The 12430-nt window shown below is 34.8% G+C and overlaps 1 protein-coding gene across 1 annotated transcript; it reads left to right on the top strand.

Annotated features, from left to right (window-relative positions):
* Window positions 1-10132: 10132 nt before the first annotated feature.
* On the top strand, window positions 10133-12430 carry LOC143562784 (transcription factor bHLH62-like). Its single transcript, XM_077050493.1, has 6 exons — window positions 10133-10781; window positions 11043-11159; window positions 11439-11504; window positions 11590-11658; window positions 11772-11849; window positions 12237-12430. The coding sequence occupies exons 1-6, from the start codon at window positions 10413-10415 to the stop codon at window positions 12348-12350; spliced, it is 813 nt and encodes a 270-aa protein (XP_076906608.1). The 5' UTR covers window positions 10133-10412; the 3' UTR covers window positions 12351-12430.

The following is a 12430-nucleotide window of genomic DNA, read 5'->3' as shown; positions in this document are numbered from 1 at the left end:
TCTATAAGTGAGATCATTGATTCATATCAATATTCAAGCAGCTAAGGATTATGAAACTTACAACATACACGTAGCATAGAAAAATTCCACATTGTTTGCATATAATAATCCTTTTATATTTCATAGAAACATCCAAACGATTTACAATGAAGTGGCAGGTAAGCGGGCAACAAGCTGCGCCGCAACCCCCTTTTGGATAGCAAACCCAATCCGACTAAAAACAAAGTTTTGATTCTTATGGGCTGATACGTTACTATACACAACTTTCTGAACCCTATTCAAAAGTTCCACGGCATCCGGAGCTAAGAAACCAAAAGTGTCAAAGGCGAAGGGGATAAACACGTGTTGATTCTCCAAACAAGCTCTCTCGTGTTTAGCAACCTTGCCCGATGCCGCCTTCAATGCTGCCTGGCCTGCTACAAATCCAATATCCCTAATCCCAACAAGAGGGGACACTCCTGTGAGGTCGACACAAGCGTGTTTTCCCCCTACCCACCCAAAAACAAGTATATCGGCCGGTCGTAATGTAGATCTTCCTTCTTGAGGATCCGTAAGAAAGTTTACGGGGGCTTCCTTTTTAGCCGAAATTCCGGCTCGTTTAAGAACATCGCATAGAACATCCCTCACCAAATCATGCCTGTACTTAAACCCAGGCAACTCTTTGCAGTGAACCGTATGCTCGCCAAAAGAATCCAAACAAACCTTACGGCAAACCGGGCACGGCTCATCTACCGGAAACAAAGGGATCATTAACCGATACTTCAGGATGGCCCGGTACTCCAAAGCCGACATATGTTGGCCCAATCCTTCAATAGGGAGAACACTTAAGAAATCTTGAGCCCGAGGAGCCCGAAGACACTCAAACACAGCTTTTTGACGAGGGGATAAATCAAACTTCATTTCCAAACTCTTGATGATTCCACTATAAAGAGCACTCGTCAAAGCATGTTGGGCTTTATGGGGGGCGGTGTCTTTATCAGAGAAACCGCTAATGTCAAAATCGGGAAGTGAAATGTGCAACCGATCTATCGCACTCCCATAATCGGAGTCAAACCCATCAATACCACAACCTTTGCATATTGATGGGATTCCACGTAATAAGGAATGACTTTCCTTAATTATAATCCATATTTTTTAGAAGCAACGTTGTTTGCGTTAAGTGTGTTATGTGGGATAAAATTTAAGAAGTCTCCATAACAATATAGAATGCTAATGTGTGAAAACTGAAAATGGTTAAGAAAACAATTTACAGATAGGGTTTTAAAAATGGCAGATATCAAAACCAACTACACGTAGTAGGTGAGTGCACATATCAGTATGTGGTATAAAAACTAGCAAGAACCGAGTATCCAAATGCTAAGCAAGTCTTTTTTTAATAACCTAGAAACCTATAATTTGTAGAACAAGAATAAGCGAGCTGATTTTTTATGCAAAACGGAAACTACCAAGTAATGACCTAATCAATCACAAGCACACGCAATAATTTAAGAAAAACGATTATATGTGAAATTCACGCATGCAAATAAGATTATTAGTCTTTAATTAAAGTTTGTCGAAATTTCTAACAAACCAAGAAAAAAAACTTCCTCTCGGTAATCTGATGGTGATTTTTAACCGCTTACCGACATATACTAATTATATTATATAGTTTTTTTCTGATGTCAGAAATCCTAAGTAAACACCGACGGATAGTATTCGTCGATGATCAGTCACTAATAATCTTTTTTCCATTAATGATTTGTTTTGTAGTGGAGACTAGTATTATTTAAGAATAGTGAATCAAAACGTGTTATCAAATTTTGTTGTGGTGTTCAAATACTTCTATAGCAAATTTTGTTTCTAGACTACTAAATTTTAGGTTCTAACATATAGCAATCATAGTGGTTGATGATGAAGCTTTGTCTACCAACTTCTATGGCCATTATCTTTGCGATGAATGCATAATCATGGTGTAGTTGTCATCATTGAAGCCACATAAATAAGTTAGGGTCTTACATGGCTGAGAATAAGCCAAAAAGAAAGTTTTAAATAGGTCAATCGGGTTGAAAACATTACATGATAATCAATTTAGGAAAAGAAACATGTATAAAGAGACGCAAAAGGTAAATTTATGACGCAAAAGGGTTTTAGAATAAGTATGTTAAGGTTTTCCAGCATTTATCAAAAGGAAGTTGTTGATTTACATTTAGACACATAAGCCTAATTAACAAGGCCACATAAATCCAGTTATCCACTTTCACCTTGACCATTGTCATTAAAACTATCAAAATTATATTATTAGAATACTAACGTTCTAAAGAAGAGGTTAACATTTTTTTTTTTTTTAAATTATTAAATTTTGTTAGAATGATAAAACTCAATACTTTCGATTTTTCTCTTAAATTAAATATATGGATTTTCATTAAAGGACTTAAAAGGACTTTAACTGTAACCATTTGAATAGGAACACATTTATCTAACATTTTTTTTATTCTTAATATTGTTTATATAGATTAAAAGAGCAGTTTGGTGATGCAAGATCATGATTGGTTCATTTGACTGCATATGATTGACAAAGAAAATTATTTGTTTTTTTTTGTTTTACAGTTGATAATTGAACGGATATTCACGTCGACTCACTGCCGTAACGCTCAAGACAGACAACGCTAAGATATTACCAACTCATTATCGCAACGCCCGAGATCAACGTACAACGCTCAGTTTTACCGACATTTGGGACCAACTTTTTTTGTTTTATTCCGATATCGTAACGAACGTTACCGAAACCAAACGAATTGGCGTCGACTCACCGCTGCTGTAACACCCCGGATTAAAGCAGAACACGCCCGCATGTAACGTACAGATAACTCATAAGCTTGTAACACATTAAAGCTACAATAATTATATTTATTTCATTTCATAACATAGCAAGTAGACCATTATTCATAAACAGAAAGAAAAACACTAAGCACTTCATCGAACAATATAAGTTCTTTTATTTAAATAACCTAAGGTATACTAGTGATCTTCATCCTTAGCACACAATCGGTTCAACCTGCAGCACGTTTAAAATAATATATTTGTCAATAATTACGTTGGTAAGTTTTTCATAAGTTTTTGGCGTATATGTACATATATAAATGCACGATTCAACGAACGTCATGAAATAAACATTCAAGCGTAAAGTAAATGAAATCAATTAATGTCATCATCTCGTTCCTTTGGTCGAAGCCTTAGTAATAGGGGAAATGAGAACCACCATACGAACAACCGTAGTCGTAACGTTAGACGGCGCATGTACTCCTGTCGGACCCTCCCACTATGTGTATGTTTTTGTGTAACTTCCACCATAAGAATAGTAAACACGTTGCAAGCAATTTCACGTATAATCATAAACAATATGTAAGAATATTATTAACATGTACGATAATGTGAATCGGTTTATAAACAAGCACATAACTAACGAATTAAAACTTGTGACATGCTACACCCCCAAAAATATTAAAAGCGTTAAAATGGAGTTATGAAAAACTCGCATGAAATGAGGGATACGGTAATGAGGAGACGGTAACGTTTAGAGAAAACTAGACGGTCCCGCGAGGAGTCCCGACAATTTGTCTTAATTATTAAAGTATACACAAAATAAATATTCAAATCAAAATAAACGAACCAAAAATGAAAAAAAAATGGGTTTATAATATATTTGGGATCGTTAGAGTGTTCACATAAAATTTATGTAAGAAAAATTAGTTAGTTTAATTATTCTTAAAAGTTATTATTATTATTATTATATATATATAATATATACCCGAAAAGGTTTAACGAGAATTTATTTTATAAGTTTAACAATGACTGATTCGTTAAACAAGTGTAAATAATATTAGTTTTTAATATAATTAAAGTTTAGTTAATAAAGTTTTATTAGAACAAAGAATATAAAATACAGAAATACAAAACCGGACCAGTGCACTAGCCAAATGGGCTAGTGGCTAACTCGTTAATATTATGAAACAGAAAACATATAACCAGAAACTCAAAGTAATCCCTAACCATAAGAACCCTAGAATGGATCGATCCCAATTAAAGACCCTTTGCCCTATGTCACATGAAATTGACAGAGGGTTTTTAATCCTCACTAAAAACCGATCAGGATGGACCAAACAATTACCTTAATTGAGCACAAATCAAAGGTTAACGACGAGTTAGGGTTCCGGCCAAAAATGTGATATCAAACGTGCTTCAAAATTGTTTTAATAATTAAGTTAGGGTAGGGTTATGCTTCGTGATGATGAGATGATGGCGTGGTGTAACATCCCGAAATTTCAAGATAATATTAATTATATTACTTACTAATAGAGGGAAGTTTACTCGGGTTGTCAGGAAATAAATAATAGAGTAGGAGTTGGTATGAGTCGGGCTAGTGTTGGATTAATGGAGACGGGTTAAATGAGAATGGGCCTTAGGTCCATAGGATTTCAGGGATATAAATATCCCCTAAACCCCAAAATATCTTTCATATTTCACCAAACTCCCTAACACACACATACCCACTAACTTCGCCGGAACCGGCTGAGCCAAGGGAAGAATCGGGCAGGTCCGAGAAAGAGCGATTAGTTGTGTTAACAAGTTAAACAAGATCCAAACAAGCTCAAAAAGGTATGATTCTTGACCTTTAAGGTTTAAAGATCCAAGTTTTTTAGTGTATAAGCGACCGAAGATGGTCGGGAAGCGTAGTGGGTGATATTGAACCATAGCAAGGGTGTTAAAAACGCTCAAAATGCTGGAAAGAAACCGAACAGCGGCTGTCTGGGTAACTTCGCCTGCATCTGGGCAACTTCGCCTTCAACGCGATGAACTTCGCCTGCAAGCTAAGTTCGCCTGATGAACTTCGCCTGCAAGCTAAGTTCGTCTAATGGCAACTTCGCTGTAAAGTTAAGTTCGCCTAACTGGTAACTTCGCCTGAGGCCAAGTTCGCCTGATGACAACTTCGCCTGAAGCCAAGTTCGCCTGATGGCAACTTCGCTGTAAAGCTAAGTTCGCCTAGCTGGTAACTTCGCCTACAGCTAAGTTCGCCTAAGGTTAACTTCGCCTAGAGCTAAGTTTGATTAGAAAATAAATTAAAAAGCGATAAGTTGAGTAAGCTACTACTAGGCCACCAGATTAGATCAGACGAGTATTGATACGTGTAACTTGTACAGTCAGCCGAGCTCAGATAGAGAAGGGATTTACAGCTATCAGAAAAAGAAGCAGAATTCAGGTGAGTTCTAGCCCCATTTATGTGTTACGTTTTCGGGGCTGTGTGCATACTCAATATGTTTGTTAATACACTTATCCTAAGAGATAAGTGTATGCCTTATATGGATAATGTGAAATATATGAATGAGTGCTTGATGGTACGTGATCGATCTTCGGATATTGCACGTACTGTCAGGTTGCAGCGCTAAGAATAAGGTAAGTATGTTATGTATGTTTATGTGTATGAACATGATAGAGATAATAGAAGAAAGAAATGATAACGTATGGTTGTATGGTTACGAAGAGGGTTCCGAGCCCTAGTAATACTCGAGGAATGTAGGGCGTAATGCTCTTTATAACGTAAGATATGAAAGTAAGATAATACAAAAGAAAGTAAGAAAGTATGAACGAAAGGATATAATTTTATGTGTATGCCGTGTATGGTATATGTGATCGATACGATTGATTGCTTGACGGTACGTGAACGATCTTCGGATATTGCACGTATCGTCAAGGGAAGTGACTAGCTCCTTACATGGATATTAAATAATAAAGTATAGTGTTCCTTTTATGGAAGGTATAGTGTTCCTTTTATGGAAGGTATAGTGTTCCTTTTATGGATAGTAAAGTGTTCCTTCTATGGATAGTATAGTGTTCCTCCTATGGAAATTATATATGGTAGGGTAATGGTAATGGTTCTTTTAATAGATATTACGTGACGATCCTCCAATGGATATTTATACAAGGTTAAGGTAGTAATATGTGTCTTCGGATACGGGAAGTAATATATGGGAATAGATTGTATGTTGCCTGATTAACTAGAACTCACTCAGCGTAGCTGACTTTTAGTATGCACGCAGGTGAGCCGTTTACAGAGCTAGCAAGAGGATGACGCATGGCATGGATTGAACGGCTGGCATCTGAAGAAAGAAGTAAAGATGTGTTAAATATAAAGTTTTGTGTTATGGTATCAAAGAAAAGATTTAATGTTTTGTAACAAATTATTGATGTTTTATATTCCGCGAAAGTTTTAATAAACTCTGATTTGAAGGACTGTGTTTATGAGTAAATCCGACGCTAAAGTAGGGCTACCGGGTTCGGGGCCTTACACGTGGTTCTCGTGAATTGCATTCTAGACCAGTATTAATAGGATAACGAGTTCAATGTCAGTCCGCGTATAAGGTTAAAGAATGTTGATGAGAATTGATTAAGTCAGTTGTCAATGATTCAATGTTTCCATAAGGATAATTGGCGTGAATGTTAAGGATCAAGCCATTATGTAAAATTCTTGATTTTTCGGCTTGATTGGAGGGTTTTGGTGTCGATGACGGGAGGGAAAAAGGAGGGGAAGAAGAGTTTGAATATTTTTTGCAAACAAGACCCTGGTCTTAGATTTGGTGGTCAGAAGTTGTAAAATTAATGGTAGGGGTTAAGATACACATATTAGATACTTTAAACGATTATGAATACATTAAAGATAAAAAAAGAAAAAAAGATAAAACCGAATAGCATAGATAATAACTCAACATTTTCATTAAATGAAAGGATCTTATTACAAATGGGTAATAAAACGTATTTTTCGGTTTCAGTTATCCATTTCTAAAAAATTGAAAAAAAAACGAGCGAATCAATTGATGGTGATGAAGACTATGGAGATGATGAAGACTGTGACTAAATTTTGAATATGAATAAGATGATGAGTGCAAATTGGGATTAAACATTTAGTATTTTTTTTTATTAAGAACTTTATTGAATTTTAAACTTTACTACTCTTACAACTTTGTATTCGTATGATCACACGTAACACACCTCTATTTTTGTTTTTGAATTCAATAGATATTTGGTACTTTAATACGTTCTTACAAGTTTAAAATCATCATTTTCATTTTTATGTTTTTTGCAATTTCTACACATAATTGAAAAAAACAACCGACTATAACCGAACTAAAACCGAAAATAGTCGAAAAACTGAAAACCGAATGGTTTGCATATTCAAAAACCCGATTATTTCAGTTTCGCTTTCAGTTATACCTAATAATCGAACCAAACCGTGCTCGGCCCTAGCTGAGCCAGCTCACTTGCCCTGCCTATGAGCTAAACTTGAGCTCGGTACTTTAACTTCAAAAAAAAAAACAAACCGAGACAACTTAATTCGCCCCGCCCCATATCATAGAGAACATTGCTTTGTAAATTGGACCGGTCATTGAACTTGTTTGGCCACCGGTTCACTAGTCAAACATATTGAACCGATTTAACCATTTTCAAAAACTAGTGACCCTTTACAAAATGTCAAAATTATTTAAAATTCTACAAAACCATTTAGTTGCGGCATAAAAGAAAATTATGCATGGACAATATGATGAAGAATTAATTGTTGGATATTATCACCAGGTATATTACAACAAATGTGCAAATTTAGTATCAATACATGCAGCTGTCACTAGGAACCCCACACTCCCTATACAACCAGTATAAGATTATACATGGTCTATATATAGGGCTATGCGGGGCATATATGCAGGGAGGGGGAGGGAGAGGGGGGAGGGGGTATACAGGGTTTTTTAAGGGGGGGGGGGGGGGGGGGGGAAAGGTGATGTCCCTAAAAAAAACCTATTTTATTTAACTTGTAAAAAACTAAATAAAATATATTTATATTAACATTTCCAATAGATATGACTAAAAGAAGATAATGTGAATCAATATAATTATATAACTAAAGGTCTAAAGGAACATGAAGACTTTAGTATCTCGTGGACAAACACATTAATTATCGTTTACAGATGTCATTAGTCATAGAAGTTACGTTTCTGTCTCAAAAATGTTGTGTTTTATTTACATTTATTTAATTATTTCATTGCTCATGGACTTTATGAAGTAAGATGCCAAGTGATAAAATATTAAAGATGCATGAAAAAAAGTATGAAGCTTCTTATTAAGCTTACCCTAAAGGGGATGAAACCAAGCAATATTGATCAAGAGCATGGCCCCATACACCTCTCAACAAATCCCTTTCTTGATTACATTGAAATCCATTAGAAATTTGTGACCAAAACCACTTCACATAACTTTGGATACATGCATTGGAACATTAAACTTTAATGATAAAAAAACAACCCATCAACTATTTGATTAGTGACCACCATTATATGGTCATATTTATCTATTTGATGGGCTCCAAGTATTGAACAATAAGCAAGAAACAAGTGATGGGACAGTTTTATGGATATATCTCCTGAAACTGGGCCCACCATGGGAACACAACCAAAGAAGCTGGAATTTCCACGTGGCCCTTGGAACTCTATTCTTTTCCATGTCTTTATGTCAATTCTTTTTGGATGATAAGACCAAAAACCATCCATACACAGTTCATTTACTTACCGACATGTTATTAAAATCCTATTTGTTTCATAAACACTGTAAACCTAATAGTAATGCTATCCAAATAATTGTGATCCATTAGCTGCATTGAAAATGACTGACTTACTATTAGCAATAATTAGTGAACAAATGGTCGTGTATTGTTTATATGTTTTGAAGATGGCGAATTAAGTGACAAATTTGTTCAATACAAACACCCTGCGGTTTTTGGATGTCACACCCAACAGAAAACATTACATGCTACGTTTTGTCAATGTATCAGTGAACATAGGTTAGTTTAAACCGAATCACGTTAATTAAATTCATATGTTCGTTTATTTCTTTTTGGTGGTTGTGTTCGGTTCATGTGTGTTTAATTTAATCATATGGACACATATGTAGAAAAAAGAATTACGTACAAACATATTATAATAACACTGATCGTTGTGGATTAATGGTGGTGGCGCCACCAACCCGAGTCAACAACATTTTAGCATGTGGGAGGTGATAAGGAGTTCACGCTCGAAGGGGCGAAAGAGGTAGCGTGATGAGGACGTGGCAGGTGGTAGTCAACGTGGATGGATAGTACGGTGGCGCTCCGGCATCGTTCCATAACGGATGCTCTAAGAGTGTTGAACCCTTAACAATCTATGTAGCTTAATTTATTGCTCTCCGCATTTTCGTTCATTTTATTTCCTCTCTTTCAAATGTTTTAAATAATTTACACCTATGCATGCATATACATGTGCATATAACTCATATTCACACGCATTTAGATAAAAAAAAACATCCATATATTTGTTTAACATAAATCTTATAGATATTGTAATATATATACATATATTATAGTCAATTTATATAACAAATAGTATAACAATTTAAACGATTTTGTATTATTTGTTGGTAAAAAAAAATACTGGTATAGAAAGTTGTAAGATAACAAGCATTAAATAAAGGGACAATGATCAAAATGGCTCTTTTTATCAACAACATTTCCTAACTAACCTCATCAAACCAAAAATACCTGAAATGGCCACTTTCTAAACTGTTGGATCAATGGATTAGAACTGACATCCGACGGATCTATCTGGCACACTTTCATTTTTTAACCAACCACATCTAAATATGTATACACTTAAACGGTCGGCCACAGATCTATTATGCCAGGCTTCATATCTATTATGTTGAGCCTCTATATCTATTCCGCTAAACTCCATTTTCGTATGTGATATTATTCCATCGGGCCGGGCAGAATAATACTTAGGCCTTGCGTTGTGGAGGCGCCATTCATGAGAGCCACAACACCATCAATTTGATGTTATATATTTCACACCATGCAAAACATCACCAGGAGTTAACATCCCCGCGCCACCTCAATACCGGCATTAAACACAAATAAAAGTGGGTCCACCCCCATTACAAAAAATCACGTTGATTTGTTTTTATTTTTTCATTTTCTTTTTTCTGTTTTTTAATATCTAGTTAAACCAAATTAACACGCAACATGCTAGTTAAAAAGACAGACAAGTTAATTTAAATGGCAATAATGAGACAGTTTAATTACTAGCCATTACAAGTTAAACCACAACATTCACTCTTAGTATAAAATAAATTTGTCGTTTATAAATCACTTCTCCCTCTTTATTGTATTTCTTTTCTCCATTCTTTTTCTTTTTTAATACTATGCAGAAATGAGTGGAATTAAAAACACATAATAAGGGAACAAGGAGACAAGGACAACTATGCATATATGTAGATACATAGCGACCACACAAGTTGCAAAATAAAAACCCCCTTAGCCAAATTTAATATAACCTTTCTACTATCAACAAAATTCATATATGGAGGGTTTCCAAAGCCTTAAACCCTCATTTCCTTTCATAGATATCGAACAAAACATGGAACTACTTAACCAATATTCAATCCATTGTGACAATCAAAACATGACTTCTCAAGGCTTCATGGGCTTTTCAAATGATAATTTCTTCTCACCACAAGTATTACCACCACTTGATCATCAACTCATGCAATGCTTTCAACCGGTTTTTCAACATGAACAGAAGAATGTCATGGTGATTCCAGATCATCCAATTTCTATAGGCTCAGCTGTAAACAAGAAGCGAAAATCAATGGATGTGTCATCAAACAGTTCGAGGAATTCGTCATCTCATCCGATTCCCGAAAGTGAGACTGATGAGAGGAAATACCAGGTATTCTTTCCTTTTTTTTGAACGGCAAATTTTATAAAGACACTAGCAGGGAAACTAGCAAAAAAAAAAAAAAGACAAGGTTTTCTTAATTATTCAGATACAAAGAAATAAATAATTTGTAGGAAGAGTATCTTTTGAACATTTATTATAAAAATGGTAACATATCTTTTGCTTAAAATAACTCACTTTGCATACTAAAATATGGTAAATAAAATGATGATTAAAACTAAAAGACTTTACCTTTTCTTTATTTAATTATAGAGTTCAAGAAAGGGCAAGAAAGTAAAAGTAAGTGACAATGGCGAAGCACCAAAGGAAGTGGTACACGTTAGAGCCAGGAGGGGCCAAGCAACTGATAGTCACAGTATAGCTGAAAGGGTAAGCTGAAAATTACGATTTTTAAATATAATTAATTAAATATATTTAGCCAAAAAAAGAAAAAAAAGGCATAAGAAATTGAAAATGTCTATGAGTTGAATGAAAGATATACAAGGCTAGATTAATACCAAACCTAAAATGAAAATGAACACTCTAGCTAACAATTTTTATTAGTATATAGTCACTGATCTTGCAAAGTGATGTCTACCAAGAAATGTTAAATACGATTCCGTTTGAAAAATCAAAAACGCGTAAAACTGACTCTTGTTGCGGAAACAGGTTAGAAGAGGGAAAATCAACGAGCGTTTGAGGTGCTTGCAAGACATCGTGCCCGGGTGCTACAAGGTAGTTCAAAACAAAGTCTAGCAAATTAGCCATACTTGTAATCTTAACAAATTAATTGAATTGTATTTTTGGTTTATGTTTCTAGTCAATGGGCATGGCAGTAATGTTGGATGAGATAATCAATTATGTTCAATCCTTGCAAAACCAAGTAGAGGTGAGTTAGAAGAACTAATATTACAACTTAATTATTATTAATTTCTAAATCAGTGTTAGCAAAATATATGAAATAGAACAAAACAAAATTAATTTCCTAATATTTCATTTCAGTTTCTTTCCATGAAACTCACCGAAGCAAGCAGCTTTCCTAACTTCGATTCGGATTTGGCGTCTATCGATGCATTTCAGGTAAACTATGAACATGTTTTAAATCATTTTAATTAGGGTCAAGCACACAATCTTATGTGTTAAGGACTTAAGGATAATTTGTTAATGGTTTCATGATGTTGGACTTAATTAATAATGACCCACAATCTCCAATTTGTGAAGTGTTTAATGATGCAAGACATGAATATATGTTTTCTTTAGTTCACATGTTGAACAGAAACCCAAAATACATTCCACTTTCTAATGCACTTGCATTATAAACCCATATTTTATTAGTAATTATCACTCAATATATTATATGTTTATTTTTAATTATTTGAATATATTTATCTTGGATGGGAAATGGGAATATAATTATTGCATTGCATGTAAGATTTGGTGATTAAAGACAAATATGATTGTTGGCAGATGGGAAATGTTATAGAAGGAATGAAGATGCAAAGACTGGAAGAGAGAGAAGAGACTGGTCCAGTTGACCTGAGTTTTGGCTCTTATCCTTCATTGCCATACCATACAACATAAAAGAAGATCCCTTTTGTTTCATACATAGATATACAATTCAATTTGTATCACTGCTTCTATACATACAAAATGTATAACCA

This window comes from Bidens hawaiensis, unplaced genomic scaffold (assembly GCF_021521415.1).
Source record: "Bidens hawaiensis isolate Kalapana, Puna unplaced genomic scaffold, B.hawaiensis_p1.1 tig00021170_1, whole genome shotgun sequence".
In the NCBI taxonomy this organism is placed as follows: domain Eukaryota; kingdom Viridiplantae; phylum Streptophyta; class Magnoliopsida; order Asterales; family Asteraceae; genus Bidens; species Bidens hawaiensis.
Note: the sequence above shows the minus strand (reverse complement) of the source record. Positions and strands in the feature narration are given on the sequence as shown.

Excerpts from the sequence above, each read along its gene's own strand:
- LOC143562784 (XM_077050493.1), top strand. The coding sequence starts at position 10,413 with ATGGAGGGTTTCCAAAGCCTTAAACCCTCATTTCCTTTCATAGATATC. Across the intron at positions 10,782-11,042 it reads CTGATGAGAGGAAATACCAG|AGTTCAAGAAAGGGCAAGAA; the intron begins GTATTCTTTCCT and ends ATTTAATTATAG. Across the intron at positions 11,160-11,438 it reads GTCACAGTATAGCTGAAAGG|GTTAGAAGAGGGAAAATCAA; the intron begins GTAAGCTGAAAA and ends TTGCGGAAACAG.